At 40.0% G+C, this 16664-nt stretch overlaps 1 protein-coding gene across 1 annotated transcript in view; it reads left to right on the top strand.

Annotated features, from left to right (window-relative positions):
- The window catches only part of LOC102178014 (microtubule-associated serine/threonine-protein kinase 4), a 342905-nt gene extending 326867 nt beyond the window's left edge, over positions 1-16038 (top strand). The window contains exons 6-7 of the mRNA XM_018065469.1: positions 12034-12069; positions 15837-16038. Of these exons, the coding sequence (XP_017920958.1) occupies positions 12034-12069; positions 15837-16038 (238 nt within the window). The remainder of the gene's footprint in view (positions 1-12033; positions 12070-15836) is intronic.

The raw sequence follows: 16664 nt of genomic DNA, 5'->3' as shown, positions 1-16664 counted from the left end.
CAAATCCCATCTCTGTCTGACTCCCTGTAGGGTAGATTTTAGCTAGTTGCCTTCTTCTTACAAAGAGTAGCCGTTTTCCCAGATTCTTCTAGATCATTCCTTCTCTTTGTCCTTGGAACAGAAGTTGCCATACTCTCTGCTCCCCTTCCTCTTAGCTATTTGTCAAAAGCTCTATATCCTATCATGAGATAGTCATGCAGTGAAATACTAAATACCCAGTAGGATGGCTAAACTAGAGCAAATTCCAGATTCAAGATGTTAACAGCATTTAAGTCGTAAAATTTCCAATAACGGTGGATCTAAACTGTCCATATTTATCAAAAGGTTAATAAAAGGTCTGGTGGGTCCCTTAACTAGTTTTTTGAACGTGAGTCCTAAAACGACAATGCTGAGTGATAAAACGCTCTCTGTGGTGTTTGTTTTCAGACAGGGAAAGTGGTAAAAGCCCAAGGTGTGAGCTGATGGATAGTTCAGAGCAAAACCACGGTCCCCTTTAATTGTAAAGGACCCCATCATGTTTTGTTAATTGATAAATAAATAGCCCTACAGGATAAAGGGCTTCTTTTTCTTTTTTTCATGGAATTCCCTGGAGAGAGGAGCAGGCTCTCTGTAGTTACCACTTTATTTTAGTTGAAACAGCAACTGACACATGGCGAGTTAGTTTCTTGGCTTTATGTTCTTTTGGCCCCACACATCTAGCAGTAGCAACTCAAATCAGAAAGCAGCTCCTCCTTTGCACACAAGACCTGGAAAAGTATGTTTCCTACATGCTGAGGAGTTGCTGGGAGTATTGAAATTACTGAAAGCAACTGAAGTGTCTTCTTGGCTTAGGTTTAATTTCTCGATCTAGCAACAGCACTGTTCTCTCCATCAAGTTTTGTCTCTTCTCCATTCCTCCTTTCCTTTCATTGTTTTTCTGAGATGGTTGAAGTCTAGTAGGGTTGGTCATGGAGTAAATAGGGCAAGGTGCTGCTGGCATAACATAGTTTCAGTCTGCTAGGAAATTCATCTTCCTGTCCACAAAGAAGCATCTTAAACACACTTATCATAGTGCCAGACATCCATCCCGTTGGATCTGAAAGATCTGAAATTCATTCAGTTGGATCTTAAAGGTGTTTTTGCTCTGGAGGGGTCTCACCGAAATGAACATACTTTTGGGCAGGATGTCTCTGAGCTGCATTTAGCACAGCAGAAGCTGAGTCATTAATGGGGTGCTTCTGGCAGACTGACAAGGGACAAAACCAGATAGGGGAGGTGCTGTCAAGAACCATTTTGCAACATGTTAAAAAGTACATGAAAAAGGTGATAAGCTTATTTCATGTCTTTCCCATGTTGTATCCCTTCGGCAGGGGCAAGAAAGGATGTTTAGGTATGAGATAGAAAACCAGAGTGAGCCGCAGAGAGAGTGTGTGTTATTAGAGAGGTTAGGACAACAGAGGCAAAAGACCCTGAAAGTTATTGGAAGCTTCTGGGTGGAGCTGGGCCGATTGGACTTAGAAGACAGCTTGTCTCACAGTAGATAGGCTGAACTGGGTGTACTGGATTAGGACACAGTAGGTCCACTACTTATGAATGAATTCTAGTCTGAGAGCATGTTTGCAAGTCCAGTTTGTTCCTAAGTCCAACAAAGTTAGCCTAGGTACCCAACTAACACAGCTGGCTATATAGTTCAGTTCAGTCGCTCAGTCGTGTCCTACTCTTTGCGACCCCATGAATCGCAGCACACCAGGCCTCCCTGTCCATCACCAACTCCCAGAGTTCACTCAAACTCATGTCCAGCAAGTCGGTGATGCCATCCAGCCATCTCATCCTCTGTCATTCCCTTCTCCTCCTGCCCCCAATCCCTCCCAGCATCAGAGTCTTTTCCAATGAGTCAACTCTTCACATGAGGTGGCCAAAGTATTGGAGTTTCAGCTTTAGCATCAGTCCGTCCAAAGAACACCCAGGACTGATCTCCTTTAGAATGGACTGGTTGGACCTCCTTGCAGTCCAAGGGATTCTCAAGAGTCTTCTCCAACACCACAGTTCAAAAGCATCAATTCTTCAGTGCTCAGCTTTCTTCACAGTCCAGCGCTCACATCCATACATGACCACTGGAAAAACCACAGCCTTGACTAGACGGACCTTTGTTGGCAAAGTAATGTCTCTGCTTTTGAATATGCTACCTAGGTTGGTCATAACTTTCCTTCCAAGGAGTAAGCGTCTTTTAATTTCCTGGCTGCAATCACCATCTGCAGTGATTTTGGAGCCCAGAAAAATAAAGTCTGATACTGTTTCAACTGTTTCCCCGTCTATTTCCCATGAAGTGGTGGCTATATAGTACCACACTGTAATAGGTTTATAATAGTTTTCACACAAATAATACATGAAAAAACAAACACAAAAAAATAAAGAATACATTTTTAATTTTACAATACACTACCTTGAAAAGTATAGTAGTACAACAGCTGGCACACAGGGGCACTTTCACATTTTTGAAAGTTCACAAATTAAAGGTTCATATTTAGGGGACTTGCTTTATTTCTTAGATTGAAATTCCTTATTTTGATACAGAAAAGGAAGTGGTCTTCTATATAATTGGATAGACTCAGGTTGATGTCATTGGCATATGTAGGTCTCTGTATTTTTTAAAAAGAAGACTTATATTCAGGCCAGTTGTATTTCATCCAGAACATACTGCCTTGACAAGCTGTTAGGAAAAGTAGTTTGGGTAAAATGAGGTTGTTTCTAGAATGCAAGGAGAGGGAATCACCCTGGTTTTACAACTGAGTCGAATTAGATTTATGAGATTTTCAGCAAGGTAAAGGCAAGATTTTCTGAAAGAGAGGAAAAGGGCTTAATTCAAGCAAAATAAAGGGCATGTAAACAGTATTTGGATAAGTTTTAAAATGAATTTAGTTTTCCTCTTAGTACTTTCTTCCCTCCCACCCCCACAAATATGGAAGCAAAAATTCAAAATAACTATTGTTGAAGCCATTGGAAGTCCAGTGTCATTTTGAATGTTAGAAACCAAGAAACAAAATGAAGAAAAAATTGAGTGTTGCATCTGAATTAGCATTTAAAGTGGCATGTTTATATAAAAAGAGAATGGTGTAATATATCCTGAGAGTAAAGAGAGGATTTCAGACTGTGAAAGAATGTCAATTGCATTTATGTATTCATCGAATAGCCAGTTTGGTATTTGGTATGTATTTGCAGCATCCCCTATCACACCTACATTTATCTTCTGTGAGGGGGTTGGGGGAGGAGACTTGGGAGATAGAAACAATGCAAGATTGATCTTCCCACCTTTGCAAAATTACTAGGAAAACCTTAGCTTTGCTCCAGGGGAGGGAGAGTTGGGTCACCTAGGGGGGTTTATCAAAATACATGTGCACATTTCTAAACACACTTGGGGGTGCAAATCGAAACCTGTGTGTATGTGTGTTGTGTGCTGAGAAAGGGAGAGTGGGGGGCTTGTGACCTTTCAGCCCATTCTCTGGGTCAGTTTAAAATGCCACCCTTGGCTGAGAACCGCTGTTCTTAGGGGAGCTGCAGGGTACGAGGCAATCAAAGTGAGCTTTTGGATGTCCAAAGGCATGAGGGTGAGTTCTTTTTCAAATTTACTAGGATGATTTTTTAGCAAGCCTGAATCAGACAGGCATTTGGAGGCTTTTGGGGGGAACATTTCTTTTCAGCATGGGCTTCCCTTGTGGCTCAGCTGGTAAAGAATCCTCCTGAAGTACAGGAGACCTAGGTTCGATGGCTGGGTTGGGAAGATCCCCTGGAGAAGGGAAAGACTGCCCACTCCAGTATTCTGGCCTGGAGTCAGATACGACTGAGTGACTTCCACTCACGTTACTTTTCAGCAAGCCTTATGGAAGATGGCCCACTGTGCTCTCTTCCTAAAAGCCACCTTCTTGGGTCTGTTACTCAGTAGGCATTTCAGAGCCACACTGCCTGGATTCAATCTTACCTCTGCCATTTAACCAGCCTATGATTTGCAAAAGGTTATTTCATCTCTCTGTGTCTATATTTCCTCATCTGTAAATCATGTATACTATTCTATCCTGGAATGTTTTGAGGATTAAATTAATAAGTATTTGTAAAATGTTCATAACAGTACCTGACATGCAGTAAGCTCTATGTGTTTCATTAAATAAAACATAAAGGGAATGGAACCTACCCCTACCCTCCCATCACTTCTTTCTGTCTTGTCGAGTTAAGCAAAGGACTGCCAAGTAAACTGAAGAAGTTCTGTTAAAGCCAGATCATTTGAGTAGCACTTTCCAGAGAGTGACAGTGTATACCAACGCTTCCGTCAACAGAGGGTATTAAAGAGGACAGCTGGCCTCTTGAGTAGATTTTTTTCCTTGTTTCCCTCCATGGTTCACACCTCATATCAGGAGATTTCTAGGTGTGTGAAGGAGACAGGCCCCACACATGTTCTGGCTCTGTAGCATCAAGCTGTGCGGGAACTCCATGTGCTCAGGGAGTGGCCTATTTCTAGAATAATTCTTCACTTAACACCTGCCCATCCTTCTCAGCATGGTATACAGGTTACTTCTCCTAACTCTGTTTTGAGACAGATATTGAGAAAAATGAAATGGGGTATTATAGATGTACATGCAGAAAAGTTTAACCATAGGATTTTGAAGCTGGAAGAAACTGTAACAGAAAACTGCTTTTAAATACCATTGTTTGATAAGTGAGGAGCCAGCAACTCAGAGGACATGAGGTTTGCGTGTTGAGACTGCTTCTTGACCATGGCCAGAATGTAGCATTCCCACCCACCCAGGACTGGAAAGCAACCTTTCCTTCTTTAGGGAAATATTTGAGTTAGAAAGAGATGATGAACAAGGGTGTGGATACACTCTGTTCTGTAAAGATGTGAATTACAGCGTCTTCATCCACAGTGCGGGTCACATCAAAGGCAGAATTTTGACCGAGTACACTTGACTTCACTGTGCTTGCCACAATTTCTTTGAACATATTTTAAAGTGTAGCCTCAAACTTTTCTTAAATATGTGTGCATATAGCTGACTCACTTTGTTCTACAGCAGACCCTAACACAAAATGGTAAAGCAGTTATACTCCTTTAAAAAGAAGAGAGTTTACACCTAAAACTGCAACCGAAAGGAAGACATTAAGTCACATACCAGCACTACCAGGACACTGTGTTAACTCAGACTAGTGATGGGACTAGTGATGCTACCCTGGTGGGGCGTGGCAGTCCCCAAAGCTCCATCATCCAGGGAGCTGCGTGAACGGGGCAGCTGAATTCTGTATTGTTCTCCTGACTCCATTGCTGTAGTAAGTCGGGCCCTCTGTGGGGAACCATTGCTCGTATTCATTTGCTCCTATAGCGGAGTACGTCAAGGCTGTATATTGTCACCCTGCTTATTTAACTTCTATGCAGAGTACATCATGAGAAACGCTGGACTGGAAGAAACACAAGCTGGAATCAAGATTGCTGGGAGAAATATCAAGGCTATGGTTTTTCCTGTGGTCATGTATGGATGTGAGAGCTGGACTGTGAAGAAGGCTGAGTGCCGAAGAATTGATGCCTTTGAACTGTGCTGTTGGAGAAGACGCTTGAGAGTCCCTTGGACTGCAAGGAGATCCAACCAGTCCATTCTGAAGGAGATCAGCCCTGGGATTTCTTTGGAAGGAAAGATGCTAAAGCTGAAACTCCAGTACTTTGGCCACCTCATGTGAAGAGGTGGAAAAGACTCTGATGCTGGGAGGGAATGGGGGCAGGAGGAGAAGGGGATGACAGAGGATGAGATGGCTGGATGGCATCACTGACTCAATGGACGTGAATCTGGGTGAACTCTGGGAGTTGGTGATGGACAGGGAGGCCTGGCGTGCTGCGATTCATGGGATCGCAAAGAGTTGGACACGACTGAGCGACTGAACTGAACTGATAGCATTTCTCTTTAGAATCACTGCATTTTCCTCTGCAGCTCTGACTTCTGGGAATTAGACTTCCTGCTCTTTGACTCTTTGTGGCAAAGGACTGTCAGACATAAGCAGCTGGGTGAGAAATGGCTTAGGATTTCCCTCTCTGCTTTTCTGCAGTAAAGGCCTCAACCTCTGAGCCTTCTGGGGGTTATCTCTTTCATCTGAATACACAGGCCTTGTCTTTGAACATGCTTTTATATAAAGCCATCTCTTCTGGGATAAGGATGAGGACTTCTCCATGCTTCTGTATTGGAACCTAAGACATGCCCACAGAACATGCCAGGACCTGTACACCTCTCTTTCCAGTGGCCTTCTGGGCTCTGCTTTACCTCTGACATCACCCAGGTAGCTTTTGATTCCTCCCATAAGGAAATTGTATGCAGAGAGTTCCACAAATGCAATTGCATGAGAGGAAAGATTTATTAAGCATATTCTATAAAGTTTATTGGCATGTGGAAATGGGTGCCTAGTCTGGAAGGGTAAATTTTGATGTTTTTTTAAAGCATAAAAATTCAAATGATAATAAATTTAAATAGGCCTAATATATTGAAGGAAAGGATTTTTAAATGCCTCTTTCCTAGAACTATAATCTTTCAGGAAATATTTGCCGATTTTGTAGATGCTTAGGTTCTTCCTCTATTGGAAAGTATTAATCTGGCCTAGGCATTGTGCTTTCTTTTGTGCAGGAAGAAATGATTTTTAATTTCTGCTGTGTCCTACAGATCAGTGAGATTAACCTTGGGGTGACATTAGCCCTGATTGCTGAACTCTTACTACACCTTGATTTTCCAATGCTGACTCTACTGTTATTGGTGGTGGTTTATGTGCCTTTACTCAGGAAGAGGTTGTCTTTAGCATTTGTGTTTTTCAAAAACTGAGAAGGGCGTTTTCATGGCACCCTCTGCATCCTTGTGTCACTGCTGTGGGACAGATGTTTACTGAGGCGTCAGTGTGGACCGTCCCCCGGGGCTGACATCAGGTCTAGGGGAGGGCGTGGTCTGCTCTCCTGGGTGCCCCTTGGCCTCCTGCTGAGAGGATTTGCTCTGTGCAGGGCACAGGAGTGAGTTCACCAGGGGTTTGATATTTCAGGTTGTAAAGCATAGTGTTTAGTATCTTAACAAATCAAGAATCGATTATCTGGGAGAATAAGCAGAAGGTTTTTTAGGTCTAGGATAAATTAAATACTAACACCAGTCCTAGTGGATTAAAGAAGCCTTTGGAAGCCCTGGAGTATATTTTTAAAATGCACTTGACATCATATATACTGAAATGAAATTAATAGATCAGTATATGGTTTTATGTCTTAGGGGAACATTGGTGGTTTTTTTAGTGAGATTCTAAGGTATTACCAATTTGTATGTGAAAGAAGTTGATTCTGGTCGAATCACAGGGAAAAATACTGTCATCAAAAAGTATGTTACTTAATTTTTATCTTTGAAAATTCAAGTCACTTAGCTCTATCCCACTTTTTTTTTTTTTTGCTGGAAGATGTTGATTAGACCACATCCTTAAGACCATAGCAGGAGGTGGTGATGATGGTGGTGATCTGGGAAAATACTTAAAAGGAGAATTAAAACAAACATAGTTTAGATTGTTACTCCTCAAGGCTCTGTGTAGTTTCTTTTCATCCATGGACCTTTTATTTACTGTTTAACATCACCTCGGCTGTTTTATGTTAAGTACCAGGAATTGTAAATTCTAATTGTATTAAACCACAGCAGAATTTAAAATAGCACAATGAGACAAAGCCACTCCCTGCCTTGAAATCTGATGTAGGATGAACCAATTTAGGCTTCCCTGGTGGCTCAGTGGCGAAGAGTCCATGGCCAAGGAAGAAACCTGGGTTTGATCCTGGATCAGGAGGATCCCCTGGAGAAGGAAGTGGCAACCACTCCAGTATACTTGCCTGGGAAATCCCCTGGACAGAGTGAGCGCGGCGGGCTACAGTCCATGAGGTTACAGGAGAGTCAGACGTGACTTAGTGACTAAGCAACGAGAGCAGCATAACCCTACATGCTTACAGTATGTAGCACGCTTCCCCTTCCCCTTAAAAAAAAAAGCTTCATTGACCCATAGTTGCTGCTAAGTCACTTCAGTAATGTCTGACTCTGTGCGACCCCATAGACAGCAGCCCACCAGGCTCCCCCGTCCCTGGGATTCTCCAGGCAAGAACACTGGAGTGGGTTGCCATTTCCTTCTCCAATCCGTGAAAGTGAAAATTGAAAGTGAAGTCGCTCAGTCATGTCCAACTCTTAGCGACCCCATGGACTGCAGTCTTCCAGGCTCCTCCCTCCATGGGATTTTCCAGGCAAGTGTACTGGAATGGGGTGCCATTGCCTTCTCCAGACCCATAGTTGACATATCATAAATTGTAGTTAAAGTACACAATCTCATAAATTGACATGCACACATATATACAGACACTCATGTGAAACCAGCTCCACAGTCAAGGTAATGAAATATCCATCTCCTCCAGAAGTTTCCTCTTACAGGTTTGTAATTGCTCCCTCCCCCTCCCCCAAAATGACTAATCAGACAGTAACTAATATTTTCCATTCCTAAAGATTAGTTTGCATTTCCTAAAATTTTAAATAAATGGAACTATACTGTTTTTACTCTCTTTTGTCTGGTTTCTTTCACTCAGTGTAATTATTTGGAGATTCAGTTCTTTTTCAGTGTATGTTAATAGTTCATTGCTTTTTATTTCTAAGTAATATCCTATTGTGGGTACAGCATAGTTTGATTATCCATCCACTTATTGATAGACATTTGGGTCACGTATAGTTTTGGGCCATTATAAATAAAGCTGCTATACAGGCTTGGTAGATTTTCTCCTGGCTTATGGTTTCAGTTGCTTTACAGCATCTATTAAAGAGCAAAAATTTTTAGTTTTCATGAAGTCAAATTTATCAGTTTGTTCTTTAAGTGGTTATAGTTTTGGTGTTGCATCTAAGCCATCTTTCCCTGTTTCAGGGTCACAAAAGTTTTTCTCCTCTTTTTCCATAAAATTTATAATTTTAGACTTTTATGTCTATGATCCATTTTGAGATAATTTTTGTGTATGGGTGAAGTATGGATTGAAGTTTTAAGTTATTTCATACAGGTATGTAACTGTTCCAGCACCATTTGCTAAACAGACCGTTCTCTGTCCCTCTCCACTGAATTTCTTCATAGTTTGGTTGAAAATTGGTTGTCCATATATGGGTGTCTATCTACAGACTTTCTTTTCTGTTTCATGTCTTGTTTGTCTTATATCAGTGTCTCCACTGATTGGATTATTGTAGCTTTATAGTAAGTTCAGATATTAGATAATGTTAGTCATCCAGCTATGTTCTTTTTTTTTTTTTCAAAATTGTTTGGACCATTCCAAATTCTTTAGTTTTGGAATCAGCTCATCATTTTCTGCCTCCCAAAAGCCAGCTGAGATTTTTATTGGAATACATTAAAGCTTTAGAGCAATCTGAGAAGCTATGAAAAAATTTCCAGTGGTTATAAGTCTTAAGGATAGATTAGGGAGAGTAGTGTGTCAGTCAATGCAATGCGGAGAGACTAGGATGGAATTGTCACCCATGATATACTGATGGAGGAGATGGGTAAACCAGCTATGGTAGACTGAGCTGTGGAATAAGTGACCACAGATAAGCAAACATCCCCTCAGAGAAGCCCAAGAGAAATGGTTGGGTGGGTGGTTCAGGGAGCAGCTCAGGTAATGATTTCAGGCTGAAGTCAGAGAGGACTAGGTGCATTTCTTCTGGAAAGAAGACCTTCAGTGGAGAGCTCAAGCTCAGCATAGGCAGAGAAGAGAGGAGGAAGGTTTACACGTTCATGTCTGGTCTAGGAGAGGGCCACAGGCCTGTAAAGATTGTGATTCAGAAAACACTTAGAGAGGGGAGGCATTTGTCGTAAAACAATGAAGGCCAGCTGTACATTAGAACTAACTATTGGTCTATAAGAGTGGTTCTCACCCAGAGGTGATATTGTCCCCTCGGGGACATGTGACAGTGTCTAGAGAAAATTTTGATTGTCACAATTACTGGGAGGTGGATTTCTCCTCTCATTTATGGGTATAGAAAGGATAGCGTTGTTGCTAAACATTGTGCAGTGTATGGGAAAACACTCCCCTCAACAAAGACTTGTCAACCCAATATATTCCTAGTGCTAGAGGTGGGGACCAGAGAAGGCAATGGCACCCCACTCCAGTCCTCTTCGCCTGGAAAATCCCATGGATGGGGGAGCCTGGTGGGCTGCAGTCCATGGGGTCACTAAGAGTCAGACACAACTGAGCAACTTCACTTTCACTTTCATGCATTGGAGAAGGAAATGGCAACCCACTCCCATGTTCTTGCCTGGAGAATCCCAGGGACGGGGGAGCCTGGTGGGCTGCCGTCTATGGGGTTGCACAGAGTCAGACATGACTGAAGTGACTTAGCAGAGGTGGGGACCACTGGTCTAGAGAGGAAGGGCCAGAAAAGAGGGTGAAGTGAGAATGGGGCGATTGATTTCTCTGATGCCCATTGTCTATATTGTCTTGAGGAGAAATGCTCTCTTGTGTGGTTACCCTGCTTGCTCAGAAATTAGTCTCTGAAAGTGTTTTTTGGGAGTGTTTTCAGAAGATGTCTGAAAGTGTCATCAAATAAGGATAGTTTAACAAAAGCATGCCTTAACTACAGGGTAGGAATGTTGAACATTTGAGTTAATTCACATAAGAAGAAAGTATTTGTTTAGACATGGATGAATTTATCAATTGGGATGTTTTTGATTGCAAGTAATAGAAGAAAACCTAACTGAAAATGGCTGAAAAAAATAAAGGAAATTTACCAGCTAATGTAACTAAAAAGTCCTGGCTTCTGGCAAGGGTTAACCAAGAGTTTCAGTGTTTCAGGGACCCAGTTTCTCCTTCATCCCAGGACATGCTTCCTTCCTAGCTCATAGATGACTGCCAACAGTTTTCAGTTTGTTTTTTCTTATCTGTCCTCACCAGGAGTGGATTTTTCTTCTCCTGCCATTATGGGTTTCTCTTTGGTTGGGCCATCTTAAATTAGGTATCCATCCTTGAATATGACAATATTTATAGCATTACCCTCATTAGCTTAGACTGTTTGGTATGGCAACCACTGGCCGCATGTGGCTGTTGAGCTCTTGAAATGTAACTAGTCCAAATTAAGATGAGGAAAATGTGAAATATTTAATAATTTGTGTACTAATCGCATGGTGAAAGGGTAATATTTTGGGGTATATTGGGTTAGAATACAAAACTATTATTAAAATTGCTTTCACTTGTTTCTTTTAAATTTGTTTTTAATGTGATTACTAGAAAATTTAAAATCGTATTAGCGGCTCCAAATTGTATTTTTGGTGCGCCAAACTGGCTAAGACTACTCAGGAGTCCCTTCAAATAGAGTGGAGTCAACTCCATCCAAATCACATGGTTGATAGCCTTATGGGAGAGAGATGGGAAGGATATTGGGCAAGCAATCAGAAATGAACACTGCAGTGACTGGCATAAGCAGAGAAGGGAATATTTGTTGAATTGCTGCTATTTTACTGCAGGTGAATGTCTAGAGATACTTCTGCTCTACTACCACTAAAAAGTTAATATTTTTTCTTAAATATATTTTGGAAAGTTCTAGAGCCAACATATGGCTCATAGTAACTAGTGAAACAGCACAGATACACTAGGAGGAAGGAAACAATCCCCATTCCTCTCGTCCTTGTTTCCACTCCTAACCCTGGGCGGCCCTTGTTAGTCTGGTCTGTGCTCTTCTGTTCCTTATTGCATGGACATGGGAGTGCCTGCACGTCCATTGTTTCATTGTGTCTGTTGCTACTGTCATAATGGAATTATTGCGTTTCAATTTGCTTCTCTCGCCTTAGCAAGTCACACTCTACAGCTTTATCCCATTCTTTTGAATAATACATAATATTCTATCTATGGATATTCCAACATTTCATTTAACCATTTCCTCACTAATGGACGTTAATGTTATTTCCACTCTCCCCTCTTCCTGTGCCCCACAACAGACAATGCTGCAGTAAATATCATTGTACCTGTGTCCTTACGTACTGGTCCTTTTTTTTTTTTCCCTATAGGATAGATTCCCAGAAGTGGAATTGCTTGGTCAAACGGTATGTGTATTTTTAATTTTAATAGATATTTCTAGATTCTTTCCCCAAAGAAATAGCAAATCACATTTGCACATAAGAATGCCCATTTTCTACATTTTCACCAGCATTGGATGCCACTGTTTCTTTTCCTTCTTACCAGTCTTAAACCTCTGATCATTAATTTACATTTCTTCACTGACTGTCAGTGATGCAGAATATATTTTCATGTTTATTATCCATTTGAATTTCCCTTTTCTTCATTTCCTATTCATTTCCACTACCCATTTTTCTAGTGTTTTTCGGTCACAATTTCTGGGAGCTATGTATTGTTTTAGAAATGTTAATCCAGTGTTATACCAATGTTATACATGTGCAAATATAGCTTTATGATTCTTGTCTATACGTATGATGTCTTTTACTAAAAGAAAATTATTGGTTATTATTTAATCCAACGATCTATCATCTTCTTTATTGCTCCTGAGTTATCCGTTTTACTCAGAATGTCATTGTCCATCCCATGGTCAAACAAATAGTCTTATAAATATTCTTCCCTATTTTTAAAAACATTCAAATCTTACTCCAGTTTTACATTTTGTACATGATAGGAAGTAGGATGCTCTCTATCTTTTTTCTCCCCAATATAGTTACTGTAAGAAACTTTCTTTTCCATGGGATGGAAATGTTACCCTTGTCACATATAAAGATGCCACGTGCCCCTGTGCCAGTCTCTGGCCTCTTCATTCTGCCCCCCTGTCTGTCTGTCTCTGCGCCAGCACCGTTTTTCTGTGAACACAGTGGCCTTTCTAGTGAGTTATGATGTCTGGTAAGTTCTTCCTCACTGGTCTGTTTTCATACTTTTCATGGTTGTTTTTAGCCATTTATTTTTTGTTTCATGTTGGTCTAGCTATATTACATTTTAAAACTTAAAGGTGGGGAATTTTATATTTAAAATATTTAAGATAAAATTCCCTACCTTTAAGTTTTAAAATGTAATATAATAATATATGATAAATAAAGCTGCAAAATGACTTTGCAGTTTGGGATTCTCTTTACTTGATGTTACTGATTGGAAAATAGTTACTGATAACTTACGGGATTTTCTGTTAATTTTATTTCTTTAAGTATGACTTTGTTCCTGTGATAATTGTACAGTTATCCTAAGATGCAAAAATGGGGACACAGGCACGAAATATTTTAACCTGTCCAAAAATTAGATTATAATAAAGCTAAAGTGACCTTGTAAATAATTTGTATTTCTATTTATATAATGAACTAGAAGTTATATCCATACCTGGATTGGTTGAGGGGTGTGTAAATATGATAATATGACAAAGACCTGTAGTTGAAGTTTATGATAAATTATGGGTTTTCAATCTTTTGCTTTGGATTTTTCTAAAATTTAAACAATGTTGACTTAAGAAGTGATCACATTTGAAGTTTGAGGTAAAGTTGTTTTTAATATTTTATGTTTTTGACAATTCTTACATTAAGTTTTTACTAATGTGATATTAATTTTGTTCACTGAAATTCTTGATAGTTTTTTGGAAACTTTAATTATAGTATTAAGGTAATAAATACTCTGAAAGCATTTCTCTGAAAGCATCTGAAATTCTAAAGATGCCAGTGATTTAAAATAATGATTACATTTTCTTACAAATTGAACACATATGCAGATACACATGAGATCTATATTTTGCTTATGAAAGTGAAGAGAAGTCCTCATGTTGGTCCCTGCCCATTTTTACTTGGTTAATTAGGAAAAAACCATTAATTTCTTCTATAGCCAAAAAAGGAAATGGTAAAGTAACACATTGTGATTAATATTGAGTGATATAAATACTTGACAAATTATAATTGTGTTTTTAAAAATGATATTTTTAGTACTTTCACTGAAGATATAATTCAAATAAATAGATTGGTATGGCAATTTTTTACATGTGTATAAATATTAAAGATGATAATTTAGAGAAGGAAACTAATTTAAATTGTTTACATGAAAACCAATAAAGGACTTAGTAAAGTTAAGAGTTCACTTTGAACTTTCTAAATGAATTTATAATTTTATTAGGTCAAAATCAAATATAATTTTCCTGCTCTGTTCTGAATTAGGTAATTAATAATCACTGCCTGGCTTCCACCCACTACTTATATGAAATCAGCTAGTAGGCACCCCATGGACCCCAGTTTTATCACAAAAACTACTTTCCACTATTCCAAGACTCTGAAACATATCTGGCTGTTACAGTTGGGATAAGGGAACACTTTGTTGGTTTTAGAACAGTGTTGTTTTTTTTTAAACCAAAGAGCAGGAATGCTTTCAGTAGTGTGTGAAGCTATAAAGAGATTAACCCAACTGAAATAACTTCTGCTGGCTAACAGTGGAAATTTAGGTGACAGAGCAAATGGTAATTATAAGCCATTGAACAAGCTGAGCCTACCGAGAGCCAAGAGCAATCATGTTTTGTCAAAGGTTGACAAATGATATAAACTGTACTGTATTAAAGGCATATCACATTTCTCATATTTCCTAATAAGCTGTATTTTAACCAGCTCAAATTGTGTTTCCTGTACTTACATTTTGTTGTTGTTGCTGTTAATTGCTAAGTCATGTCTGACTCTCTGCAACCCTATGGACTACAGCAAGCCACACTTCCCTGTCCTTCACTGTCTCCCAGAGTTTGCTCAGACTCATGTCCATTGAGTCAGTGATTCCATTCAACCATCTCATCCTCTGTCATCCCCTTCTCCTCCTGCCTTCAATCTTTCCCAGCCTAAGGATCTTTTCCAATGAGTCAGTTCTTCGCATCAGGTGGCCAGTCCTTTGCACCAGTTCTTCCAATGAATAGTCACGGTTGATTTCCTTTAAGATTGAATGTTTTGATCTCCTTTCCATACAAGGGACTCTCAAGAGTCTTCTCCAGTACCATGATTTAAAAGCATCAATTCTTCAGTGTTCAGCCCTCTTTACTACCTGCAATGCAGGAGACCCTGGTTCAATTCCTGTGTCGGGAAGATCTGCTGGAGAAGGGATAGGCTACCCACTCCAGTATTCTTGGGCTTCCCTTGTGGCTCAGCTGGTAAAGAATCAGCCTGCAATGCAGGAGACCTGGGTTCGATCCCTGGGTTAGGAAGATCACCTGGAGAAGGGAAAGGCTATCCACTCCAATATTCTGGCCTAGTCACAAAGAGTCAGACAGGACTGAGTGACTTTCCCTTTCACTTTCAGCCTTCTTTATAACACTTAAGTTTTAATCATCATCAAAACTGACAAAGATGATAACCAGAAATATAAAAAGATATTTGTGTTATCAAATATAATATCACTTTTATGCGGAATCTAAATAATAATACTAATGAGCTTATTTAAAAAAAAAAATCACAGACATAGAAAACAAAATTATGATTACCAAAGGGAAAAAGGGGAGGGATAAAGTAGGGGTAGGAGATTGACAGATATACACTACAGTATATAAATTAACAAAGATTTACTGCATAGCACAGGGAACTCTATTTGATATCTTATAGTAACTTATAATGGTAAAGAATCTGAAAAATAATTTACATATATCTAATACACACATACATGTATATGTGTGATACTGAATCACTGTACTGTACACCTGAAACGAACACAGTATCATAAATAAACTTTACTTCAGGGGAGGGGCCTGGGTCACCCTACCTTGAGCAGTCCCGGCGTCGTCATCCTCTGCCACTGTCCAGTTATCTTTGACGGCCACATATGGATTCCCACAAATCTCTGAAGGAAATGGTTCTCGTTATGGGAGGAGCCTTGGCTGTGCTCTGGACCAGAAGGGAGTCCTTGTGATTCTGTTTGACATCAGCCACCCTGCTCAGACCATTCCAGAAGGCATCCAGTTTATACCAGGAGACATCCGCTGTCTCTCTGATGCAGAGAATGACTTCCAGGGTGTCGATGTGGCTTGTGTGTTCCATATCATGTCTTACAAGTTAACAGTCCAGCAGTGACATGGTGTGTTCATCCAGGAAGGTGACTGAGAGACCAGAGATCAAGCCTTGAGCCTTTGGAGTGGGAGCACTGACTCCAAGACCCTAGACTACCAGAGAACTAAACCTAGGGAGTATCAAATAGTGAGAAATCACACTCGGATACAAGACATGGCATCACCCAACCACCAGTAGCACCCTGTGCAAGATGCCTCATCTAAACAGCAAACAAAACAAAAACACAAACCCAATCATCAGCAGACAGGAGTACCACCTCACTCAGCCTTGCCCATCAGAGGAAAGCAAACAAACATACAAAAACTCAGCACAAATCTCACCCTATATGAATCTCACACAAACCACTGGACCAACCTTAAGAGGGCAGAAACCAAAAGGAAGAAAGAATTCACCCCTGAAGCCTGGGAAAAGAAGACCTCAAACAGAATAAGTTAATAAAATAATGAAAAGGCAGGGAAATACTACACAAATGAAGGAACAAACTAGAAACACAGAAGTCCAAATAAATGAAGAGGAAATAGGCAAACTACCTGAAAAATAATTCAGAATAATGATAGTAAAGATGATCAAAACCCCTGAAAACAAAATGGAGAAAATGCAAGAATCAACTAACAAAAGCCTAGAAGAAT

The sequence above is a fragment of the Capra hircus genome, chromosome 20, assembly GCF_001704415.2.
Source record: "Capra hircus breed San Clemente chromosome 20, ASM170441v1, whole genome shotgun sequence".
Classification (NCBI taxonomy): domain Eukaryota; kingdom Metazoa; phylum Chordata; class Mammalia; order Artiodactyla; family Bovidae; genus Capra; species Capra hircus.
This window is presented reverse-complemented; position numbering and strand designations above follow the sequence as displayed.